General features: G+C 39.7%; 2 protein-coding genes across 2 annotated transcripts in view; one reads left to right on the top strand and one right to left on the bottom strand.

Moving 5' to 3' along the window:
- Positions 1 to 19,513, top strand: part of ST6GAL2 (ST6 beta-galactoside alpha-2,6-sialyltransferase 2) — a 219,174-nt gene extending 199,661 nt beyond the window's left edge. The window contains exon 7 of the mRNA XM_089681273.1: positions 14,427 to 19,513. Within this exon, the coding sequence (XP_089537399.1) occupies positions 14,427 to 14,689 (263 nt within the window). The 3' untranslated portion in view covers positions 14,690 to 19,513. The remainder of the gene's footprint in view (positions 1 to 14,426) is intronic.
- LOC149459379 (pinopsin-like) overlaps positions 4,339 to 26,116 on the bottom strand; it is a 110,449-nt gene continuing 88,671 nt past the window's right edge. The window contains exon 4 of the mRNA XM_089681274.1: positions 4,339 to 4,737. Coding sequence (XP_089537400.1) covers positions 4,495 to 4,737 — 243 coding nt within the window. The 3' untranslated portion in view covers positions 4,339 to 4,494. The remainder of the gene's footprint in view (positions 4,738 to 26,116) is intronic.

Genomic DNA, 26,116 nt, shown 5'->3' with positions numbered 1-26,116 from the left:
AAGAGGGATCCCTAGACTGTCGGGAGAGGAGCTTAAAATTTTTTTCTTGAGAATAGCAAGATATAGAGGATGCATGGGTGAAGTGGAATGACGTAAACCATACCTCAGCAGATATATCTTTGCCAATATCCCATTTCCATGCCCTGGTGAAGGGCGGGTTCAGAATGGATTGCTGCATGTAGTTCCCTGTAAAGGGAAGCCAAGACATGTCTCGGAGGTTCAGAAAGGGAACACAACTGCTCAAACTCAGTAAGCGGGTGATGAATTTGAGAGGTGGAATGTAAATGTTTACAAAATGAAGATAAATGTAAAGCAGTCAGCCAATCCCTGGGGGCCGCCAGGAGGAGCGGGAGACCTATCTGAGAGTGGATAAATTCCCAAGCTATCGGCCAAGAGGTATGGGCAAACGGACCCAGAACAGAGGACCCCAGCCCTTGGGGAAAGGAGGGATTATCAAATAGGGGTGATAAAGGAGAAGGGTCGGAGGATAGAAGGGTAAGGAGACCGCGTTTATACCACAAGCACAAAGCCACCACAGTCAAAGGAGACAGGCCAGGTAGACGCTGAAGGTCACGGCTGTAACCCCAGAGGAGAGCCCGTAGGTTGATTTGAGATAGATCCTGTTCTATCATACAGGAGGCTTTATGAAAGGGTCTGGGGAACCAGTCAAGAACCCACTCCACCCCTAAGCTTCAGATAGGTAAGCAGTTTGTACTTTAATCTCAAGAAACCTTGATGCCAAATAAACCTGATTGATAAAGAGCCCAAAGAGAGGAAGAAACTCTTGGGCACTGAGACCGGGATAGTCTGGAAAACATATAGCAGTTTTGGAAGAGTGTCCATCTTAAGGGTATTAATGCGTCCAAACCAGGGCAGAGAGGAGGCTCCCCACGATGCCAAGTCTTTGCGGAGGCGCGTAAATAGGGGCAAATATTTAAGCGAGTAAAGTGCAGCGCCATTGAAAAGAAAAGTTGGAGCGAAGGTGTGACAGCACACAATCAGGTAGGGAAATATTCAATGCTTACATTTTCGAGATGTTAAGTTTAAAGTTACTGAACGAACCGAATCTGTGGAACTCATGAAGCAGGCTGGGGAGAGATGAGTGGCTGTTGCATATAAATTAGGAGGTCATCTGCATAAATAGAAAATTTATGATGTGAGGAGGGGGCATGAATGCCTAGTATAGAATCGTTATCCCGTATAGCCCACGCAAGGTGCTCCATAACCAAAACAAAAAGTAGGGGAGAAAGAGGGCATCCCTGTCTGGTACCATTCGAGATAGAAAAGGACAAAGAGGCCGTACCATTCACAAGAACCAAACGCTGTGGGGTGAGAGTAAAGGGACATAATCTTATTAATGAACCGCGGACCCAAACCTATCTGCTCTGGGGTAAGGTGCAGAAAATGCCAGTTGACTCGATCAAATGCCTTCTCAGCGTCAGACCTTCAGATGGTGTTGTTTGATGTAGGAGATGAGGTGGATTGTTTTAGTAGTATTTTCCCTGGATTCTCGACCAGGAATGAACCTGACCTGATCATAATGTATCAGGGCTGAAAGGAATGGAGAAAGGCGGTTTGCCATAAGTGTCGCAAAGAGCTTAACATCCAAGTTAAGCAGAGAGATCGGGCGATAGCTACTGCAAAGAGATGGATCCTTCCCTGGTTTAGGGATAACCAAAATATTAGTGGAAAGAAAGGCCAGGGAGGGCAAATGAGAATCATCAATAGCATTAAAGGCCTGAGTTAAAAGCGGGGCCAACAGAGGGGCAAATGTTTTGTAAAATTTTGGGGTAAGGCCATCAGGGCCCAGGCACTTACCAGATTTAAGGGCCTTGATTGCTCCGAGAACTTCGGGGACAGAAAAGGGCTCCTCAAGGTCAAGAGAGTCCTGCACATCAAGAACCGGTAACACTGTCTCAGCAATGTATTGAGTCATAGCCTGGGAGCAAGAATCCATGGAGACAGCAGGGGACAAATTATAAAGTTGAGAGTACTAGCGTTCAAACGCAGATAAAATTCCCTTGTTATGGGAAATTTTGGTGTTATCAGGAGCTTGAATATATCGGATCAGGTGACGAGACGGGCGAGGGTGGAGCAGGGGCGGACTGACAACTCATGGGGCCCCGGGCAATAGGGGATCATGAGGCCCCTGTGTCCTTGCCCACACTCAAACCACTCCCAAAAAAGCCTATGAAAGGTACCAGGGGCATCTCATTGGGCCCCCTTCTGACCCCGGGCCTTCGGGCAGTGCCCGAGTTCCCAAATGGTCAGTCTGCCCCTGGGGTGGAGTACCCGCTCCAGATGCTGACCACATTGCTACTGTCTTTTTAAACACATAATTATTTGACTGACATTGGTTGGAAAACACCTGCACAACCAGGCAGTAAATGTACATGTCAAGACACACAGGGGACATATGGAAAAATACTGGCATTAATAAAGGAGTTGATACATTTGAGAAACACTTTTAAGAGATATCACCATAAGACTTCCATAATGACACATACATTTAAACACTAGCAGATATAACTAAAGATCTCATCTCAAATATATTGGCATGCAACTCTGCAGAGAGGGGTGTTTTTTTTACTGAAATCACTTTATTTATGTGTAATTCCTGATTTATAAGTAAGGAGTAAATAACAAAGTTCACTACGAAAGGGGCAATTTACTTTTTCTTTACTGGAAATGCATCTCTCTTACCCCATACAGATAATCAATGGCTTACTTAGGCTATTACATGTCTTGGTTTTAGGTTGGGGATAATGCCTAAATTACAGGGGCAGTTTGTAGTCACGCAAACAAAAATTGCCTTGGATTGACCATGAATCCCCTTTAACCTCCAACTAGTTCTGTTTACTTTTCCTGTGAATATTGGCTAGAAAACCAAGTTTGGGTTTGCTTCACTGCTCACAGATTTGGCATTGACCAGTCAATACTAGTAAAAGCTAGAGAAGTGTAGCTTTAGCCAGTAGAGAAAGGTACAGCAGTAATGTATTTTAACTTTTGCTGGTTGTAGTGATCAAACAAAATAAAAAAGGTGTATGTATTTTTCTAGGCAAAAAAGGTTTACATTTTTAGACAAAATGTTTATATATTTTTTAGATGTGTGATCCAAAAAAATATATTTTATATATGTGATATATATGAACCACCTCAGCTTTGGGTAAATAGTATTTTCCACTATATTATTTTTTTTTGTTTAGTACTTATTCAGGATGTTTTCTTTGCCTGCATTATACTGTAGAACATTCTGTGCTTCTGTCAACAGAATGTTGATAAAAAAAAGAGCTCTAAACAAACAAAAAACAGTACTCTCCTAGTGGTTTATCATGTAATTGATATTCTACCACTAGTTGACCGGTAATTTAGTTAGAGGGAGTACCTACAAATAAGTACATTAAATTTGGTATTTCACAAATATAATTTCACAGCAAGCATAGAGCGAACATCACAATAAAATTGTAAATGTGACAAAGAGTAACTCCTCCAAATAGTAACTAATGGCAGTGCCTTTTAAAGTAATGTGGCATCAAATGTCCTGAAGTGTCATACATTTTAAGTGATGAAAATTATTTCAATATATGCTTGAGTTTACATTGCTTTACACTCTTTTTTTGCTGCTGTCTACTTTTTATAGAAAGGTATTACAATATAACAACAAAACACACACAGATATATTAAATAAAGAGTGTAAGGAGCACAGTGCAGAAACCCACAGGAATCCGTAGGCATTCCTTTAACTAAAGTCATACAGCTTGGATTTTAATTGGCTGCTATGAGTACTGTACTGTATGCTTAGTTTTTTGCTCCTTGCAATACCTGAATACACTCAGTAGAGAAAGTAAAATAGTGGTTGTAGTGTAACACCACCATGGTACCAGTCTCAATTGATGGCCACATTTAAAATATAAGATATGGCTACCTATGCAAAAGTCTATTCTGTTTTACCCTGAAAACACATATTATATGCATTACAACAACAAACATTGCAGGGGCTTCATTGAAGCTGATGTTACACCGTACCTAGTCATGCTAAATATTTTTTTAAGAAATATGGTTTGCTTTGGAAAGAGAGTTAGCTCGAAGGAAAGGCAAAGCTTATCAGTTTGTTAGTGAAATCTGGTATTGCATCCTCCATACCAATACAACAAACCTGTTTTAAGCAAAGTGTTAAACAGACTAAATTTACTGCTACTGACACAGCTTCCCTTCAGTAGAGGAGGAGAATAGACCTCAAAGTGTGCTTGTTTGTGTTTAGCCCCTTTAACAGGGAATTGGAAAGACTTCATATGGTCTGGTCCTGTCAATACATTGGCCTGCCATTTTACCATGATATCAATTTTTAGAAGTTTTTTATAAAAGTTCAACAGTTTGTACATATAGCGCATATGTCAATGAGCCATATTTGTATCATTAGTTGTACAGCATCACAACCTACAACATTCAGTTCTTTGGTTAAGTCAAAAACTGTTCTGGGGTAAATGATGGCATTCACAAAACAGAATTTCCTTTTGAGATGTGTGTTGATGGGTCAGATATGCGCTCTTTATCCTTACTTGGTAGACATGGAACCCTCTCTGCACTGCCTGGTATCTGAGTTTGTTTTGTTTCAATCACAGTACTGTTTAGTCTTTGGTTTAATTGAATTACTGTTAGATTTGATTGGCACAGGGTCTTTCCATCAATAGGCGAAGAAGGATGGCAGTGGAAAAGTGAAAGAAAACATTTGTTGAACTGCAAAAAAAAAAGAAAGAAAACAGATTAAAATAAACATTTTATTTGTCTGAATAATACCAACAGTAAAATTTGGAGGTGGGAACATCCTGGTGTTGGGCTATTTTCCAGCATATGGTAATGACAATTACCAACAAAGGATTTTGTATAAAGTATTAAATAAATTTCAGTTAGCGCGTTCAGTACTTTTCCCTGTGTCATTTCATTTTATTACACATAACCTAATTTCTGAACTTATTTGTTTTGGTTTCTTTGTATATGTTGTCAAATTGAAGTAATACAAAAATACATCATCTGCTATTGCTAACTTTGTAAAAATGCTTATTGCTTAGCCATCATGCTGTCTCTTTAATATCTTTTGAGCTACTTACCTGGTACAGTCATGCAGCAAATAAAATAAGAACCCCTGATGTGTTTAAATCTCTGTACAATTATTACTAGCTGCATTCAGGTGATATAAGGTATACAGCGGGTAAAATAAATATTGAACACGTCACAATTTTTCTCAGTAAATACAGTATATTTCTAAAGTTAGCAGATACAGTTGTTTCAATGAAACCAATAAGTAATGCACTCAACCACCATGGCCTGTATGCACGCTCACCATGCAAGACTCCATTGCTTAGGAAAAAGCATGCTGAAGCTCGTTTAAAGTTTGCTGCACAACATTTAGACAAGCCTGTGAAATACTAGGAGAATATAGTCTAGTCAAATGAGACCAAAATTGAACTCTTTGGATGCCATAATACACACCATGTTTTGAGGTCAAATGGCACTGCACAACACCCCAAAAACACCATACCAACAGTAAAATTTGGAGGTGGGAACATCCTGGTGTTGGGCTATTTTCCAGCATATGGTAATGACAATTACCAACAAAGGATTTTGTATAAAGTATTAAATAAATTTCAGTTAGCGCGTTCAGTACTTTTCCCTGTGTCATTTCATTTTATTACACATAACCTAATTTCTGAACTTATTTGTTTTGGTTTCTTTGTATGTATAGATTGCATGGGTTGCTACTGACATGTGGTGAAAATTTCATGTCAATAGCACCTTTAGAAAAATGGTGACGTGTTCAATACTTATTTTAATCTCTATATTTTAGAACAATATATTCTATCTAAATACAGCACTGTGAAAAAGTATTTGCTCCCTTCTTGGTTTTTTCTTTTTTTTGCATATGTCACACTTAAATGATTCAGATCATCAAACAATTTTTAATATTTTATAAAGATAACCTGAGTAAATACAAAATGCTGTTTTTATACGATGATTTCATTTATTAAGGGAAAAAAGCTGTCCAAACCTGCCTGGCCCTATATGAGAAAAGTAATTGTGCCCCCTTGCTAAATCATGAATGAACTGTGATTAACCAAATTTTTTTGGAAAGCTAAGTTAAATTTCACTTGCCACACCCAGGCATTAGTGCCAGACCTGTGAATCAAGAAATCACTTAAATAGAAGCTGTCTGACAAAGTGAAGCATACTAAAAGATCCCAAAAAGCAACACATCATGCTGCGATCTAATGAAATTCAAAAGCAGATGAGAAAGAAAGTAATTGATAAGTATCAGTCTGGAAAGGGTTACAAAGCCATTACTAAAGCTTTGTGACTCCAGTGAATCCGCGGTGAGAGCCATTATCCACAAATGGAGAAACTGTGATGAACCTTCCCAGGAGTTGCCTGCCTACCAAAATTACTCTAAGAACACAACGACAACTCATCCAGGAGGTCATAAAAGAACGCAGAACAACATCTATAGAACTGCAGTGCTCACTTGCCTCAGTTAAGGTCAGCGTTCATGATTCAACGATTAGAAAGAGACTAGGCAAGAATGGCATCCATGGGAGAGTTCCAAATGAAAGCCACCATTGACCCAAAAGAATACAAAGGCTTGTCTCAAATTTTTTAAAAAAACATCTTGATTATCCCCAAGAATTTTGGGCAAATATTCTGTGGACTGATGAGACAAAAGTTGAACTCTTTGGAAGGTGTGTGTCCCGTTACATCTGACGTAAAACTAACAGCATTTAATAAAAAGAACATCATACCAACAGTCAAACATAGTGGTGATAGTGTGATGGTTTAGGGCTGTTTTGCAACTTCAGGACTTGGACAACTTGCATAAATGTTGAAACCATGAATTCTGCACTCTACCGGAAAGTCCTGAAAGAATGTCCAGCCATTAGGTTATTACCTCAAGCTCAAGCGCACTTGGGTTATGCAGCAGGACAATGATCGGAAACACACCAGCAAGTCCACCTCTGAATTGCTCAAAACAAAATTAAGGTTTTGGAGTGGCCTAGTCAAAGTCCGGACTTAAATCCAATTCACATGCTGTGGCATGACCTTAAACAGGCCATTCATGCTCAAAAACTCTCCAATGTGGCAGAATTAAAACAATTCTGCAAATAATAATGTACCAAAGTTCCTCCACAGCAATGTGAAAAACTCATTGCCAGCTGTTGCAAATGCTTCATTGCAATTATTGCAGCCAAGGGTGGCCCAACCAGTTATTAGGTTTAGGGGACAATTACTTTTTCATATAGGGCCAGGCAGGTTTGTCCAGCTTTTTTCTCTTAACAAATTAAACTATCATTTAAAAACTGCATTTTGCTTTTACATGGGTTAGCGTTGTGTGATATTAAAATTTGTTTGATGATCTGAATCATTTACATGTGAAAAATATGCATTAAAAAGGGGGGGGGGCAGATACTTTTTCACAGCACTGTATAACTGTGGATTAAAATGGAGAATATGTATACCCTTATAATGCAGATTTTACTGGAGGAATGTGGTGTTCATTCCAAACACTCACAGATATACAGGGATTACAAATAATAATATTTTCACTTATTTGGAAGTTTAACGCAAGGAAAGGTTCATGAATCTGAGAACCTTTCTTAAAGCTTAGGTGAAGTAAAATTTTATAAATCACAACATAAAAAAAATCACAGAAGTTCCATTCTTGGAAAAAAAATCTTGTGTTTCCTATAAATGCTCTTTTTTCAGGGTCATGAGACTGCACAATTTCTCCTTTCCACCTTTTAACATGTGCAAGGGGGCATAACAGCATTGCTTGATGGTGGGCAGTGACATGATGTATGGGTCTGGCATGTATGTCAGGAAATGTCTCCATCTACCAAAGCTGGGTTCCACAGTACAATCCATGCTGCTTTCCTTTAGGCTGCTTATTTTGGCACCAAGGCTTTTGCTAGGAATAATCAAAACGAGCAGGACTGGGGGGATAAGCATATCAGCCAGACTGACCACAGGCAAACTGTACGATGGCAAAGCATTCCGAGAAACCCAAACATGGATCTGCCAGCATAGATTTGCTTCAGAACGCAGATGAATGCATTTAGGGAACGTTTTATTAAGGTTTTGCAAACACTTTGGGGTCTCTTCATATATATTTTTTTTAATACACAATGTAGGCAACTTTTGTTCATGAGTCACACATTTTTCTAATTAGATTCAACTGGAAAAATGTGTCTATGCCTGGTGAAAGTTGTGTGAATCTTGTGTGAAAACCTTTATAAAGTGACCACTTTAACCCCTTGGCGCGGATGCCTCCCGGCACTTTAAGGGGTTTGTGACGCTGGTTTAGGGTCATGTGATGGCGGTCACATGATCAGAAAGCTCCGTGAGGTGCCAGTAAATGTGCCGGGAGCCCGCAGGGCATGTGCTCCTTTGTTTACATTGGGTACGCAAATATGCAGCCCCTCGGCGCCAAGGCCCAGCCACCAAGAGGCCATATATTTACATGTGCTTGGCGCCAAGGAGTTAAGTAAATAACCTCATACAGTATCTAAGTGAAGGGTTATGTCATTCATTTAACACAGGAAATTTAAACAATGTGAATTTAAATAATATAATCTATACATATGAGCACATTTTTACTCTTCATTTAACACTGCAAGTGTGTTATATTTAAAGTGTATGTCAGGGCTAAATACCAATAAAAAATACATAGTTCACATCTACAATACATGCATACTGTATTTGCCTATTATCTGCAAGTACTGAAAAATTCTTATCGATATGGCTGATAAACCTATAAATTCATGAGCACTGTGCATGTGCCACACTGAAAACACAAACACTGTTGTTGGTCCTGCCAAGATTACTTTTGTGGACTACAGAACACTTCCCCATTATGTTACAGAGATGATAAAGAGAAGGGGAGGTGTTCTTCAGTCTTAGTACACTTCTTGTCCTAAAGTCACCACCCTGCTCTTCCATAGATACAGTACTCGGAGTGAGTGTTGTCATCTCAGCACAAAAAGCATGTAACTGGTAGGGTCACCAGGTGAAAATGAAGGAAACAAGCCCGAACAATAACCAATTCAGCTAAATTTAATGACTGATAAGCCGCAATATATTCAATTTTTATTATTTTTTTTAACTTTTATTATTTCTTTCTTAGCTAATGATGTTTTCCTGAGATACCAATAAAATAAAAGCATTGCTCCAGGTCAGTCCAAACAGTACTCAATTTAAAAATCCTTATGGGAGGTGCATGGCCACCTTACAACTGATATAACTGCAGAAGAAAAGGAGGATGGCTGCCCATTGAAGTAAGGAAATCCCAAAAATCCAGAAAACTTTATCACGTATGGATCGCTGGATCACGTACATGTATGTCATCTAGCCTGTTCTGGGTTAGCGTTGTGCTGCAATTCCCCTGGTCCTGCAGCACGCCACTCTTGTGCCCGCTGTGTCCTCCAGACACAGTGGATTACAGGTACCAGTAACCGGTACTGGGTATCATGTGGTCACTATAATCGGTCATAGCGATCTCGACAACATTTATGAACAGTGTGCTTATGGTTGTGATCTGTGAATTGCCTACAGCAATCACATGGTACTTGGCTACCTGTACCATGTAATTAGCTGTAGCCAATCACAGACCACAACCATAAACAAGCTGTTCATGAATGTTAACCCATTCATGACAGCTAAAACTATTGCTTATACAGTGATCATCACTGTATAAATAATAACAGTGTAAAAAAAAATCCCTGATCACCTTTCACCCCCAGATTAGTACAGTGGCACTATGGTGACTTTATGTAAAAAAAAAAGAATAAAATGTTAAAAAAAAAAAAAGATAAAGTTTTTAAAAAATTGTTTTTTTAAAATATTTTTTTACATACTGTCACCAGTCAATGTCCCTGATAATCACCACACCAATCATATTATGGCAGTATGTAAAAAAATCTAATTTTATTCACTTTCTTCATTTTTCAAACATTAGTGACAAAAAAAAATTACAGACTCAAAAAACTTGCCATGCCTCTTACTAAATACCTTGGACTGTCTACTTTCCAAAAATGGGTCATTTGAGGAATATTTGTACTGTCCTGGCATTTTAGGGCTTCAAGAAATGAGATCGGCCGCCAATACATCAGAATTGATCCATTTTCAAATCTATATACCATAGGTTGTAGACTTTATAACTTTCACACAGACTAAATAATATACACTGATTTGTTGTTTTATATCAGAGAAATGTAGCAGAATACATTGTGGCCTTAATGTACGAAGAAAGATTATTTATTTGCTAAATGTTATAACAGTAACTAAGAAAACATTTTTTTTTTAATTTTCAAAATTTTTCATTTATAGCAAAAAAAACCCAGTGGTAATTATTTACCACCAAAAGAAAGCTCTATTTGTGTGAAAAAATGCTATAAATTTAATTTGGGTACAGTGTTGAATGGCCAAGCAATTGCCAGTTAGCGTAACACAGTGCTGAATAGCACTGGCCATAAAACGGGTAAAACCTTCCAGAGGTCAAGTGTTTAAGAAGAGCTAGATACCCAAAATTGTTATTCAGATTTGCCCTCTCTTTTTTTTCTTTGCAGTGGTTCTTGTGCTCAAATAATACTGCATAATTGGAGGTCTAGAATATGTAAAAATCAGATATAAAGAAACATAAAAGATTAAATCCTAAGAGAAAATTAATTGGCTGCCACTAGCCTTGATAAAGTCAGTATTGAAAGTCACCCCCTCAATGCATGCACACCATTCCCTGCAAACAGCAGGACAAACCAATTATTCATCTGATGTGGGCTTGGATAGGCAGAAGCCAAAACCTAAATCTCCAAGACAAGCCCTGCCTATGGCTAAGTTCCTCGACTTAATGACCAACAATGAGGTAGCCTGCCGACCAGTCTGCCAGTTCATGGAAGTCATCGGAGATGGACTGGTTAGCAGTAAAAAAGTATACTGCAACCTTGACTCAAAACTTAAATGGCCTAAAAAGTGGCACATCCCTATCAATTAAAATTTAAAGAGACATTTGACATGGTGGAATTTTTAAGGCACAACACAACCGTTCTCTTAAAATATACACTTTATTTGTACATACATATTTAAACAATTTTTGACATCAAATTACATGTCTAAAATTACAGATGCCTTGAAAACCACAGCTCAAAATACAATACAAGTTACAGATTCAGATTGGAAAGCTCAACGCGTTTCTTGGATTTTATCCACTTCATCAGGAGCTAGAGATGATTACCACTAAATATGAAAAAACATATATATTGCATTAACACATATTATTATATTCCGCCTAATATGTATCTGTGGTTTTGGATTTCCATTTACCTGAATATGTCCAAAAGGAAAAGAAAATCACACAGGAAGAGTCACAAACCATAGATACATATTAGGCGGAAGAACAGTTGTGTTGTGTCTTAAAAATCCCACCATGTCAAATGTCTCTTTAAAATTGGTATAGCAACCTTGCAGCTTTTTTAAGATATTCAGTGACACAGTAGGGTGATATACTAAAACTAGAGAGTGCAATATCTAGTGCAGCTCTGCATAGAAACTAGTCAGCTTCCTCTGGAACTCTCTACCCCAATCTATCCAACTATTGCCTACTCTGCCCACCTTTAGGGCAGAAAACCTATTTCTTCAGGGAAGCCTATCCTGCCTTCAGCTAATAACCAAATCTTCTATTTCTGCTATCAGTTCATCCCTCACAGTTATTACCTTTTGTACCACCAGCCCCTCCCTCTTAGATTGTAAGCTCCAAGTTGCAGGGTCCCCCTAACCCTCTTGTATTGAACTTTTTCATTGCTGTATTGTCTCCCTTTATATTGTAAAGTGCTGAGTGAACTGTTGGCGCTATATAAATCCTATATAATAATAATAAAGTTAGACGCTGATTGGCTACCTTGCACAGCTGCACCAGATTTTGCACAATCCAGCTTTAGTAAATCTACCCCTGTGTGCCAGTTTGAGAATAATGCTAGAGAAGTATGCAATTACTTTTCTGCATGATGCTAACCTACCACAACAATAAACTAACCTCCAAAAACTCAGATGTACCATGTCAAAAGCTCCCTCCCTTGCGCCAAAATCTACCAGTACTCAGAACCGATGATTTAATATACCTTGTGTATTCAAATACAAGCGTTCTTCATCAATGACTCTACTGAATGATTTATTGGAGTGTACAAGTGTGCATTATATGTTTAAACAATATAGAGTATGCTCATGCAACGCTAGTGTGACTCCCCAGTTATAATTGTGCAACACTACAGTGTCTCTCCAGTTAATACAATGGTGCATCCTAAGATACTGTATCCATGTTACTATTCCAATTTTTCTCCTTTTCCTGAAATGAACACTGTTTTTTTTCATTTGCCCTTGTACTTCAGTAGATCTTTATTGCTTCTCTTTACTCAGTCTGCTTCCTGAATACATTAGATCTCAAACGCTTTTCATTAAATGGAAAGTTTCTGATGACCTTTAGTGCTCTCCAGTTGCTCATTATGGCATGCAGAGCAAGATAACACATTACCCACTATTTATTGCGTTTGAATAATGAATAAAGCAAGATTGCAGCCATTGAACATGTATGCGTACAGTCATTAAGGTTTGCTATTTAAAACAAGAAAGAATTTGTTTTAGAAAGAAGACTGCCTGTAGGGAGATTTGTCCCCTATTCATACTGCAGTTGCTACAAGGAATGTGAGTCAATTTCTTTAGCTGAAATATCACATTTTTACAGGGCTATATGTGTCATAGTTTAACCACTAGCCTACAGGGCACTTTTACCAACTTCCCGCCCAGGCCAACTTCAGCGCTGTGGCACTTTGAATGACAATTGCGCAGTCATGCAACACTGTACCCATATGACATTTTTATCATTTTTTCACACAAATAGAGCTTTATTTTGGTGGTATTTAATCACCACTGGATTTTTTATTTTTTGCACTATAAACATAAAAAGAGCAAAAATAAAAAGTTTTCTTTGTTTTTATTATAAAATTTTGCAAACAGATAATTTTTCTTCTTCACTGATGTGCATTGATGAGGCTGCACTGATAGGCAGCACTAATGAGCACTGATAGGTGGCACTGATAGGCAGCATTGAGGGCACTAATAGGTTGCACTGATGAGGCGGCACTAGTGGGCATTGATGAGGAGGCACTGATGATTCTGCACTGATAGTTGGCAATGATGGTCACTGATAGGTGGCATTGATGGGCACTAATAGGCAGCACTGAAGGGCACTGACTGGCAGCACCAACGGCACTGACTGGCGGCACTGAAGGGCACAGATTGGCAGCACTGCTGGGCAAAACTGTTGGGAAATGATGGCCAGTACTGTTGGGAACTGATGGGCAGCACTGTTGGGCACTGATGGGCAGCACTGTTGGGCACTTTTGGGGCTGCACTGATAGTCAGGGCCCTGATAATCAGTGCCTGGATTATCAGTGCAGATGTCTCCTTTGACAGTTGCTGGTTATTGGCAGTACTTTCCTCACGTTGTGATGCTGCCGATAACCGGGAAGTGTATTTGCAATTGACTAAAGGTCAGAAGGAAAAAGATAGCTATCAGTCAAGAGGGAAAATATGCATGCTTACCATTCCAGGGCTGCTTTCTGTCATGGGGTGGAAGCTGGTATTGGTCCATGAGGAAGGGTGATGTCAGTGAGTTGCTGCCAGCCCAGGAATAAGTAACAAAAATGAAAACTGAAGCACCATAGCACTGATAAGAGATATAACGTATAAGAGGTAAAACTATTTCCAATTAAAATTCCAATTAAGTTAAAGTCTGTAAGCTCTAACGAGCAGGGCCCTCTGATTCCCCCTGCATTGAATCCTATTGTAATTGTACTGTTATAAATCACTGGCTGTGACCTGCTGATCAGCTTGTGCTTTAGCAAATGACAGCACAGAATGAGCATCGGGTGCGCACGCCTCCTACCCAGAAATGCCAGATCAAGTACATGAACGTGATCTGGCGCAATGGGACAGCTCTGCCGCAGTAAAACAAGGGTAAGCGGTCTGCAAGCGGTTATTAATTAAGTTTAAACTTTTGTATGGTGTGATGGTATCTTTTTGCTCTTTTTGGCTTTTTTGGTATAATCCTTGACTGTAATAAAGCCTGTTTTTTCATATTAGCCGCTCGGTCTGCAGTATAACCTCCTTTCGGGTTTCTCTTAGCCCTAGTTGTCTGCTTAAGTGGTCTGGAAGCGGTTATTAAGTATTTGGACTTGAAGCCTAGCTCACATTTCTAAAGCTATTTATTCACAAACTCGAAAATAATTCTGGTTCACAAATCTTTTTTTCTCTCAACTGTAAATAGACATTTGCTTTATGAAAAATAGTGAAAGACAATATATTACTATTTTATTTCTTCCTGTTTTTGTCAGGTATCCTCATTATGATGTCCTTATGCCGGGAAGTCCATGTATATGAATACATCCCTTCTTACAGACAAACTGACCTCTGCCATTACCATGAACAATATTATGACGCAGCATGTACCTTGGGGGCATACCATCCTCTTCTCTATGAAAAAATGCTTATTCAGAGGATTAATCAAGGAACAGAAGAAAATCTTCTCCGAAAAGGGAAAGTCATTTTGCCTGGATTTAGCTCTTTACACTGCCCTGTCAATGATCATATTACATAAGGAATGGTCTTTTTGTGTCGGAAATAATGTGCAATAATCTGCTACTGTTGTTATGTCAGCAACAATACTTGAAGAAGACATCTTGTAGACCCTTGCAAGGCATAGGTCTCTAAACTTTAACTAACTAGTGGACATAGAACTAAGCCATTGAGTATTTATTTCTGTTTTGTCAGAACAAGGTAATGTCTGTAACAGGTGGAGAAATTTTGCGAATGTGCTAGTTAGAAAAAGAAAAAATCAATATTATACTATGGACATGAAGGAGCTGCTCTCATCGATCCATATTGTGCCATACGTTACCATGTTATTAAGAAGCTGTCAGTTTCTTTTGTACTTATAAATACATCAAAACCTTTTCCAGAATGTGTGACCTTGATGTTCTGGACCTGAAATACCCTTATTGATTTAATGTCTATGTAGCCCATAATTAAATGCAGTCGCCTTTGACACAATATGACTTGTCTGGAGGACATACATGGACACGTGCATATTTTCTGTTATGTTTATTTTCACCAATTTCTCCACACTGTACAATAATGTACACAGCATCACATGTACTCTGGGGTGCTATAGAAAAAGTGATGTGTCAGGCAGAATATAGAATAATGTCATTATAGTCATGGATAGGGAGTTCACAGGAGCTCTATTTGAAACAAACTTGTTTTTTTGTTTATCTGTTTATTATGTCCCTATACTGCATTGTACTGATCTGCACTAGATAATATGTTACCTGAGACTACAGCATTTGCTTCCTCCGACTCTATTAGCTAGACTTGTCTTTCTTCTGTGAGTGATGGACTTCTAATACTGATTTGTATTATTCTCCTTTGTTCCCACATACTTCTACTACTGGTTGCAGCATAGGTAATAGGAAATAAGTACTGTAAACAGCAAGCAAGGAAATGCTATGTGAACCCTGATTTTTGTCTGATGTCTTGTTAAAAAAGCAACACATCTGTTCACATTCATCTGCTAAGAATGATTATACACATTGGGGTTATTTATTAAAAACAGGAAAGTGCAGAATCTGGTGGAGCTGTGCATGGTAGCCAATCAGCGTCTAACTTTAGCTTGTTCAGCTAAGCTAGAAGCTGATTGGTTTCTCTGTAAAGCTGCACCAGATTCTGCACTCTCCAGTTTTAGTAAATCAACCTCTTTAAGCTAGAGTCATTCTTGTGTGAATTAATTGCACATACCCTGTAATGATTTATAGAATAGGGATTGCAAAGTGAGGACGGAACGGAGGACATTTGTCAATGCTGTCACACAACAAATCAATGCTAAACAGGATCAATGGAATGTATTATGAGACAGATTTATATAGGAAGTCAGCTTCATTCAAAAACTCCTGCTCAAAGGTATCACTGTGATGGAAAAAATGATCTGCCCATGACCACTTCCTAAACATGCATATTGTTTGTCAACGCTTAATCTGTTGCAGAGCTTTGCAAATCTGTATTTGTTTGCTGCTCTAGACTCCAGGAGCTCAGGTCACCAATACACAAGAAAATGGCTGCATTGCGATTGCTAAATGAAAGGCAGGCTGATTTGCTTCCAAGTATGTTGCTAATTTGCTTGATAAATGTCCTCCAATGAATACATAGATTTCTGTTAGCGTAAACATAAACTTTTCAGTAGATGGAGACAAGGCTTAGTTGTTATGGTCGCTTTTATAGAAAAATGTTGCTTGAAAAAAAAAAAAACCTAGTTGTTATTTTAATATTTAAATTTTTTGTAATAAAATCCAGAATTGTACAAAATTAATGGTATGTGGTCACAGATGAACATAATGCTTTTTAAGTGCCACACCCGCATACATTTTTTTTTGTTGTTGTTATTTTGCACACTCTAATTAGCAAACTTCTAATTAGATAGGAGATAATGTCAAAAGAAATGGTACTTGTATAGAAAGTTGTTTATAGTCTGCCTGGAAGCTGTTCTGCATCTGTATTAAAGAATGTGTCTGCAGCTTCTCTTTCATTTCAGAAACATAGTATTTTGGAATGTATTTGCATATAGCTTGCAATAAAGTTAGTCTGACTGCATATTCAGCTGTAGACAAGCCGCTTTGCGAATAACGCATGATAGAATATAGTGTTTGAATTACTAAATGGAGGAGAATATGTGGGCAAGGGACCACACTACTGTATGTATAGCATTTTCTGAGCCTTTTCTATGATACAATGTATTATTGTCTCAGATAGCAGAATCTGTAATATAAATGAAATGTTTTTTTTGTTTTTGTTTTGTTTTTTTATCTTGAGTCATGCGGTACTTGTTACTGTAACATGAAACAGTACACTGCTGAGTAACTGAGCTGCCTCACCTGCCACTTTAGGCAGTGGTACACTGTGCATCCACTTAATACATGCCGCTTGTTTTTGGTAAATTGAGGTTACTAGGATATACTTAAAGAAAACCAGTACTGGAAGTCATCATGGCTGACTTTGCTTTCTGTAAATTCTATCATGGTTATTAAATGGCTTCTGTTGTTTTTGAGCCACTGGCCAGGAAAAATGATTCAGATCGGGAGTTCAGACTTCCCTGACTGCCCACTTACATCCTATCAGTATATCATAACAACTGAAGCCAGAGACAGCCAAGCAATTAGCATTTTCAAAGGAAGTCAGCAATGGCAGCCTAGGTATTTGTTTTGGCATTGGTTTTCTTTAAAGCTATTTTTATTGTGTACCAGTATGGTATAATCAAATGAATGGCACTGATTTGTGCAACTCTTCCAACTTACACTTGCTAAATCTTAGACACGTGCCTACAATTACTCTTAGGCAAAACCCTGCGGTTCAGTGTTGTCACACAACTTGGGCTTTCCAAGGCTTTCAATACTCTTATGGATAAGTGTTAGATAATTTTGTCAGAAAGATGTATATTTGTAGATTGGATCCACCCAGGAGGAGACTTTTCTAGGGATTCAATAAAGTGTCAGTATTCCTAGCTATTTTGTGAACTTCAGTATTCAGCGGGACCTATAGTTGCTTTTACAATCATCACTGAATTTTCAAAGTATTACCTGAAAGATTCACTAAGGGCCTGTTTAAACTTCTGCATTGCGGTAATGTGTTTGTTACTACGCATGTTATGACAACCCATGGTAATGCTCATAACGTTTTGCAACACCATTCATTTTGACTAGCACCTCAATACACTAAGGCAGTGCACTTGTTATGTAGGCAGTGCACTATACTGCTTGTTGGGGTGCTTTGGCAGTCCATTCATTCTGAATGGGCTGCCTTAATGCAGCACACATTACTGCACTGTATAAAATGTGCTAAAGTATGTGTAACCCTCCACAAAGTATATCGGCCCTAAGTGTGACCTGGATCATTTGCTATATGTCAACCTAGAGCCTGGGCAAAAAAACTTTTTTTAATGTTACTAGTAAATAGCTAGGCTCATTGATGACATGAGATGCAAATGATAGGAAATAATTTATTGCTCTCAGTTGTCCGCATTCATGAAGAATTAGTAGTTAGTAAAAAATGTGCAATTTTTTTTATTGCACATGGGGGTATATGTATGTAAAGACTAGCACTGAGGATGCGAGTTCTGATGAGCCAGAGTTTGGTACTGTTAACACTGAGGACTATGTCACTCTAGCAGTTCTGTTCCTGAAGGTTCATTCACACTTGTGTGCAGTCCAGTCTAGTATTTTGGATTGTCGATGCGTGTTTTGTTAAACAAGCCAATTCATAACTCATTTTCTATGAGCACTCAATGCATATCCATAAGCCATAAACACCGCTGACTTTTTTTTTTTTGTAGCACAATTCAAAGCAAATGTATTTTATTGCATACATTGTGATGTGCTGATGGTCAGATGTGCTTATTTTAAGCTTGCATGTATGCTGAGGTGGCTTTAAAAATTAACAACCATGCACCCCATAGTGCAAACTTGCATGTGGTATTGCACATTGATGTGCATTAACTTGAACGCATGCACAGAAGTGTGAATATGGCCTAGCAGTCCACTATCCTTTCACTATAATGACTTTTAGTCACTGGCCAAGCCAGTGAGATGGTGCTCTTGCTGGTTCCTTACCTGTAATCGAGACTCTTCACTGTTTTAGTCAGTGAGTTAGCTACTTCCATTAGGTAGAGTGGCAGAATTGCCAGTGTGATATTGCCCCGAGGTCTCTGGTGTTTGCAGATTTGTGTATTGCTCTTTTTACTTGCATTTAGCTTCAGTGAGTGCTACTTTGAACTATTTGTGTGACCATAGAGAAGAACAATCTCTAGTGACATCTGTGCGCCAAGCAGTGTCCACACTGGGAACAACAAAATAACTGCTAGTGCATACATATTCTGAAAGTTAGTGGATTTGGGGCCACAAATCTTTGTATTGCCACATCTCTTTGAAAGTCTGTGACCAGGAGCTGACTGGCCCTATTACAATGTCATTTTCCAAGTGGCTCAAATAAAATTTCTGATTTACTGTACTTTTATTGATCTGAAGTAATGTTTTGTTAAAAACTACGCTTAGTAAAAATCAATTTTAATCTGTCATCCTGAGTTACAGGATCACTCATAACTTTTATCTGATCTTTTTGTATTTTTAGTGTTTTCAATTAGGAGCCAGACTAATTTTTACTAGCTTTGATGGTCTTTTGGTATTGAAAATTTGTTTTTAACTTTCTGGCTTATTGTCTGTTAGATAAACTTTCAAAGAAAAAATGTTTTCAAAGAGCATCATTTTTGAGCAATGTTTGTACACATTTTAACACTTTTCTATTTTGGTTTTGTACATTTTTATGTATGCACAATGTGTAGACTATTTCATGCAAAATAAACTATTTGGTTTTATTTGTACTCTGTCTTTTTATTTTTGACTGATTGTTTCAAGTTAGATGAATAATCATAGTGATTCAGAAAATATTAAAGGCACAGTATCTGCATGACCTACAGGCAACTATCAATTTCAGAATTGAAGGTTAGTAATATTAACACGTTTTTCAAGCTGCACAGGTTGCCATTAGGCTCATTTACACGTGCATTGATTCTAACACACATGAAAGCATGCACCGCTTCAACATGTAATTTTGATACAGTTTTGATGCTTCTGTGATGCTTTTTTGAAGCTTGGCAAATACCCTGTGTGTGTTGATTTTCTGTTTGCTTTAAAAGAGCTTGGTAGAACCCTGATTCAGTAGTATCCCCTACTCAGTAAAACCCCCAATTCATTAGTTCCTTTTTCAGCAGATAACCAGATTAATAGTAAGCAGATCCCCAGCTCATTAGTATTCTTGTTCAGCAGATCCCTAGCTCAGTAGTACCCCCACAGTTCTTCTGATGCCCCACTCAGTACCCCCAGCTCTGCTGTTCCCCTGCTCAGTAGTAACCTTCAGATCTACTGATCCTCCACTCATTAGTATTCCCCAACTCTGCTGATCCCCCACACAGTAGTAACTCCCAGCTCTGCTGATCCCTCCCTCAGTAGTAGTTTTGCTGATCCTCTGGTTTGCTGATCCTTCTCTTTCTCCAGTCCCCGCTCACCTCCTGCTATATTTCTTCCATGCTGCACAGCACGTGTAACTTCTGCTAGTTTCTTCCGTCTCAGTACCCCAGCTCTGCTGATTCTCTGCCACTCAGTTCTTTTTCACTCTAGTCCCTGCTCACCTCCTGCTATAGTGCTCCCATGCTGCTCACCATGTATGACATCTGCTAGTTTATCCTGCTCTGAATCCCCTAGCTCTGCTGATCCTCAACTGCTGAGTCCTATCTCTCCAGTCCTCGCTCATCTTCCACTATAGCATTCCTTGTTGCGCATCACATGTGCCATCTGCTAGTCGCTCCACTCTATTTTGGACCCTGCTTACCTTCCTGCTGCTCCATACAGCACTCTAGATGTGACGTCTGCACCAGACACTCCCCGAATATACAGTATGCACATGAACCTGAAGTGACTACTGATGATTTCTTTTTGATGCACTTGTTGGTTTCCCAGTGCACCTTGGCATATCTTATACTTCCAATATTTCCAAAACAAAGCAACGCTAACTCTGAATTAAATGCCCCTCAAATGGTGCAGATGCTGTTAGCAAGCATTGTGATAGACTTCTGTAAAGGCTATGGAGACACTTTGAAGCATCAAGAAAGCGACATGGGATTTAATTTTTGAAGTGAAGCAATGCAAAGCAAATACAACAGTGTGAACAGGACTGTAAGATAACAATTTTATTTATGAGAGGTACTTTGAGTGGCATTCAGAATGCTTTAAAAAGCGTATCAAATGCCAAAAATGCGGGGCTCCACGGGGCAATGAGAACACTACATGCTATGACAGCCTTTGCGGCTGTGACTTGTAGTTCTCAATGAACTACCAAAGCGCTGTGGAGCACAATGGTAGTTAATTGAGTCTTGCTGTCAGTAAGCATTTGCTTATGCTTTTGTTAAACAGCTCTGGATCCCTAGCTGTATTTTTGCCACTATATACAGGGATGTATATATTATCTTAGGTGCCCCCCCCCCCATTTTTGTTATTTTTCTATGTTGTCTCCATCTTTCCTATCTTTTGTTTTTCTTTGTATATTCTCAGTTTCTTTTAGGAATTATAGATATACAGTGCTTTTTTCTCAGAGAAAAGGTGTAGGAACTCACCCCCCTCCCCTAGGTCACACCTGTTCTGGCCTCCTACCACCCCTGGAATTACCCCCCCAGGGCCACCCCTTGTCTCCACCGTTACACACCTCCTAACACTGCCCCCTTTAGAGAACAGGGAACCAAGTATACTTGGGGGGCTATAAAAGTAATTTGTATGGAATTTGTTATTAAAAAAAACAATGTAGTAAAATGTACAAAACATTGGAAATATCCAGCACTTAAAGTAAGCTCAGAGGCACTTTCAGCCCATATCCAGCAAAGAGACATCCCCATATCCAGTACAGAGACATCCTCATATCCAGCAAGAGCCAGCCCCAATATTCAGCAAGAAACAGTCCCATATCCAGCAAGGGACATCCCCAATATCCAGCAAAGAGACAGGCTTATATCCAGCAAAAGACAGCCCCATATCTAGAAAGAGACATCCCCAATATCCAGAAAGACATCCCAATATCCAACAAAGAGACAGGCTCACATTCAGCAAGAGACAGCCCCATATCTTGCAAGAGACATCCAATATCCAGCAAGAGACATCCCAATATCCAGCAAGAGACAGTCTCCATATCCAGCAAGAGACATCCCCATACTCAGCAAAGGTATCCAGCAAGAGACATCCCCTATACCCAGCAAGAGACAGCTCCCATATCCAGCAAAGATATCTAACAAGAGACATGCCCAATATCCAGCAAGAGACAGTCCAAATATCCAGGCCGCAGCAGTAACAGACAGCCAGGCCCATATATCCATCCACCAGAAACACTGACTTTAAAACAGGTACCAAAAGTAATGTACTTAGTCTCATTAGGGAGTGAGCAGTCAGGAGTCTTAGGACAGGATAGGACATCGCACAGCAGCTATTCCTCACAGCTGCCACTGGCACCAAAACAGAAACATCCTGTATACTACAGGGAGAGGGGGTGTGCAACTAATAGCACTCCGCCTTCCACTCTCTTAAAGCTGCAGCTGGAACTATAGGAGCTGTGTCTGCTTATGCAGCCGCCAGCTCATTCTGCGGGTTGACTGTAGTTTTAAACATATTGTAAAAAAAAAAAGTTTCGCTCCTTGGCGGAGGTGCCGGGATGCCATTCTGGCACATTCCAGCAGAAAAAGAGCCCTGTATATATATATATATATATATACATACACAAACACACTATATTGCCAAAAGTATTGGGAAACCTCTCCAAATCATTGGATTCAGGTGTTCCAATCACCTCCGTGGTCACAGGTGTATAAAATCAAGCCCCTAGGCATGCAGATTGCTTCTACAAACATTTGTAAAAGAATGGGTCGCCACCTGTGCAATAAGTCCATCCATGAAATGTCCTTGCTACTAAATATTCCACGGTCAACTGCAAAGTGGTATTATAGCAAAGTGGAAGCAACAGCAACTCTGCCACAAAGTGGTAGGCCACGTAAAATGACAGAGTGGGGTCAGTGCATGCTGAAGCGCACAGTGCGGAGAAGTCATCAAATGTCTGCAGAGTCAATAGCTAAAGACCTCCAAACTTCGTGTGACCTTCAGATTAGCACAACAACAGTGTGTAGAGAGCTTCATGGAATGGGTTTCCATGGCCGAGCAGCTCCATCCAAGCCTTACATCTCCAAGTGCAACGCAAAGTGTCGGAATGCAGTGGTGTAAAGCACGTCTCCACTAGACTCTAAAACAGTAGAGACGTGTTCTCTGGAGTAACAAATCACACTTCTCTGTCTGGCAATCCGATGGACTTTGCCTGGGTTTGGCGGTTGCCAGGAGAACAGTATTTATCTGACTGCATTGTGCCAAGTGTAAAGTTTGGTGGAGGGGGGAGTATGGTGTGAGGTTTTTTTCCAGGGGTTGGGCTTGGCCCCTTAGTTCCAGTGAAGGGAACTCGTTAGGTGTCAGCATACCAAGACATTTTGGACAATTTCATGCTCCCAATATTGTGGAAACAATTTGGGGATGGCCCCTCCTGTTTCAACATGACTGCGCAGCAGTGCACAAAGCAAGGTCCATAAAAGATATGGATGAGCAAGTTTGGGGTGGAGGAACTTGACTGGCCTGCACAGAGTCCTGACCTCAACCCAATAGAACACCTTTGCGATGAATTAGAGTGGAGACTGTGAGCCAGGCCTTCTTGTCCGACTTCAGTGCCTGACCTCACAAATGTGATTCTGAAAGGATGGTCAAACATTCCCATAGACACACTCCTAAACCTTGTGGACAGCCTTCTCAGAAGAGTTGAAGCTGTTATAGCTGCAAAGTGTTTGCCAATTCAATATTGAATCCTATGGACTAAGTCTGGGATGCACACACACGCACACGATTTTGCAAGTTCTCCCACTTAGAAATCATGGAGGGGTCTGAAATTCACATTGTAGGTGCATTCCCACTCTGAGAGACAGAGTTTTAAAAACAAAATTCAGGAAATCACATTGTATGATTTGTAAAGAATTTATTTGTCTTGCACTGCTGAACATAAGTATTTGAACACCTGAGAAAATCAGTGTTAATATTTGGTACAGAAGCCTTTGTTTGCAATTACAGAGGTCAAACGTTTCCTGTAGTTCTTGACCAGGTTTGCACACACTGCAACAGGGATTTTGGCCCACTCCTCCACACAGATCTCCTTTAGATCTGCCAGGTTTTGGGGCTGTCGCTGAACAACATGGAGTTTCAGCTCCCTCCAAAGATGTTCTATTGGATTTAGGTCTGGAAACTGACTAGGCCACTCCAGAACCTTGATATGCTTCTTAAAGAGCCACTCCTTGGTTATCCTGGCTGTGTGCTTCAGGTCGTTGTCATGTTGGAAGACCCAACCAACACCCATCTTCAATGCTCTGACTGAGGGAAGGAGGTTGTTGCTCAAAATCTCAAAATAAATGGCCCCATTCATCCTCTCCTTAATACAGTGCAGTCGTCCTGTCCCCTTCGCAGAAAAGCACCCCCAAAGCATGATGTTACCACCCCCATGCTTCACAGTAGGGATGGTGTTATTGGGATGCAACTCATCCTTCTTTTTCCTCCAACCACAATGAGTAAAGTTTAGACCAAAAAGTTCTACTTTGGTCTCATCTGACCACATGACTTTCTCCCATGCCTCTTTTGGATCATCCAGATGGTCATTGGAAAACTTCAGACGGGCCTGGACATGTGATGACTTGAGCAGGGGAACCTTCCGTGCAATGCATTATTTGAAACCATGACGGTGTAGTGTTCTACCGACAGTGATCTTTGAAACTGTGGTCCCAGCTCTCTTTATGTCATTGACCAGCTCCTCCCTTGTAGTTCTGGGCTAATTCCTTACCTTTCTTATCATCAGTGATACCCCACGAGGTGAGATCTTGCATGGAGCCCCAGTCCGAGGGAGACTGACAGTCGTCTTTAGTCTCTTCCATTTTCTAACAATTGCTCCAACAGTTGATATATTTTCACCAAGCTGCTTGGCAATTGCCCCATAGCCCTTTCCAGCCTTGTGGAGGTCCACAATTTTGTCTCTGGTGTCTTTTGACAGCTCTTTGGTCTTGCCCATGGTAGTAGTTGGCGTCTGACTGACAGGCACAGTAACAGGTCTTTGAGAGCCAGAATTCAAATACTTGAACTTGAATACTTCTTTAAAAATCATACAATGTGATTTCCTGAATTTGTTTTTGCACCTACAATGTGAATTTCAGACCCCTCCATGATTTCTAAGTGGGAGAACTTGCAAAATCGCAGGGTGTTCAAATACTTCTGTTCCTAACTGTGTGTATATATATATATATATATATATATATATATATATATATATACACACACCTGAATTGATATATATATCTTCAGTTCCTACCCCTCAAAAGGGCTTTGGTGGGTGTTTATTCAATCAAAAAGCATAATATACATCCAGTATCACACATTATGATGCATTTTACAACTTTAGTGCTTACTCATAAAATCTCACTATGGTGAGCTTATGAGTAAGCACATAAGGTGTAAAATTAAGTTCAATGTGCGTTTTGAGTGATTGAACACCCAATAATATTGAAAGAGCCCACCAAGGACTTGTGCGCTTGTAATGGGACCAAGGCAAGGTCTGAGAATCAATTAATTTGGTTGTATACACAGGAAGGCTTAGAACCGGGACTCCCTAGCATCAGTGGAGAACTATTTTGACACTCTTAAAGTGGTTGTAAAGGCTCAAGGTTTTTTACCTTCATGAATGCATGAAGGCAATAAACCTTCTGTGTACAGCAGATCCCCCACCCCCTCATTACTTACCTGAGCCCCATCAAGATCCAGAGATGTGCATGACAGCCTCGGCTGTCCCAGGTCTCTGCCTACTCATTGGCCGAGACAGCAAGTGGGAACCTTTGGCTCCCGTTGCTGTCAATCACAGCCAGTCAGCCAATGAGGAGAGAGACGGACACGGCTCCAAGTGTGCATGGACACATGAAGCAGCGGGTGTCCCTCTGTAGCAAGCTGCTTGCTGTGGGGGCACCCAACAGAAAGGAGGAACCAGGAGAGTCTGCAAAAGCAAAACTCCAGTGGCTTTGGCTAAACTTTTTAATCAGAGGTTTAAAGTCTGTTTCTTATGATTGATAGATATAGTTTACATATACACAATTCTTGTTTTAGAAATAAATATTTAAAACATGACAGATGATTCCCAGAGCACTATGGATTATCTAAATAGAGTGCTCATTAGTAGCAATTTCCTTTCAGGTAGACTGTCTCTAGCTGAAACTTTAATTTAAATTAGGGAAAAGAGGAGAATTAATCAGTGTGTTAACTCATTCCATTCACTTGTATTTGAAAATGTAAGCTTGAACTAGTGAGCTATGTAAACATTTTTT

This window comes from Staurois parvus, unplaced genomic scaffold (assembly GCF_062004578.1).
Source record: "Staurois parvus isolate SC_StPar_1 unplaced genomic scaffold, SC_StPar_1.0 ptg000262l, whole genome shotgun sequence".
Classification (NCBI taxonomy): domain Eukaryota; kingdom Metazoa; phylum Chordata; class Amphibia; order Anura; family Ranidae; genus Staurois; species Staurois parvus.
The sequence above is the reverse complement of the archived record's forward strand: the minus strand, read 5'-3'. Positions and strand labels throughout refer to the sequence as shown.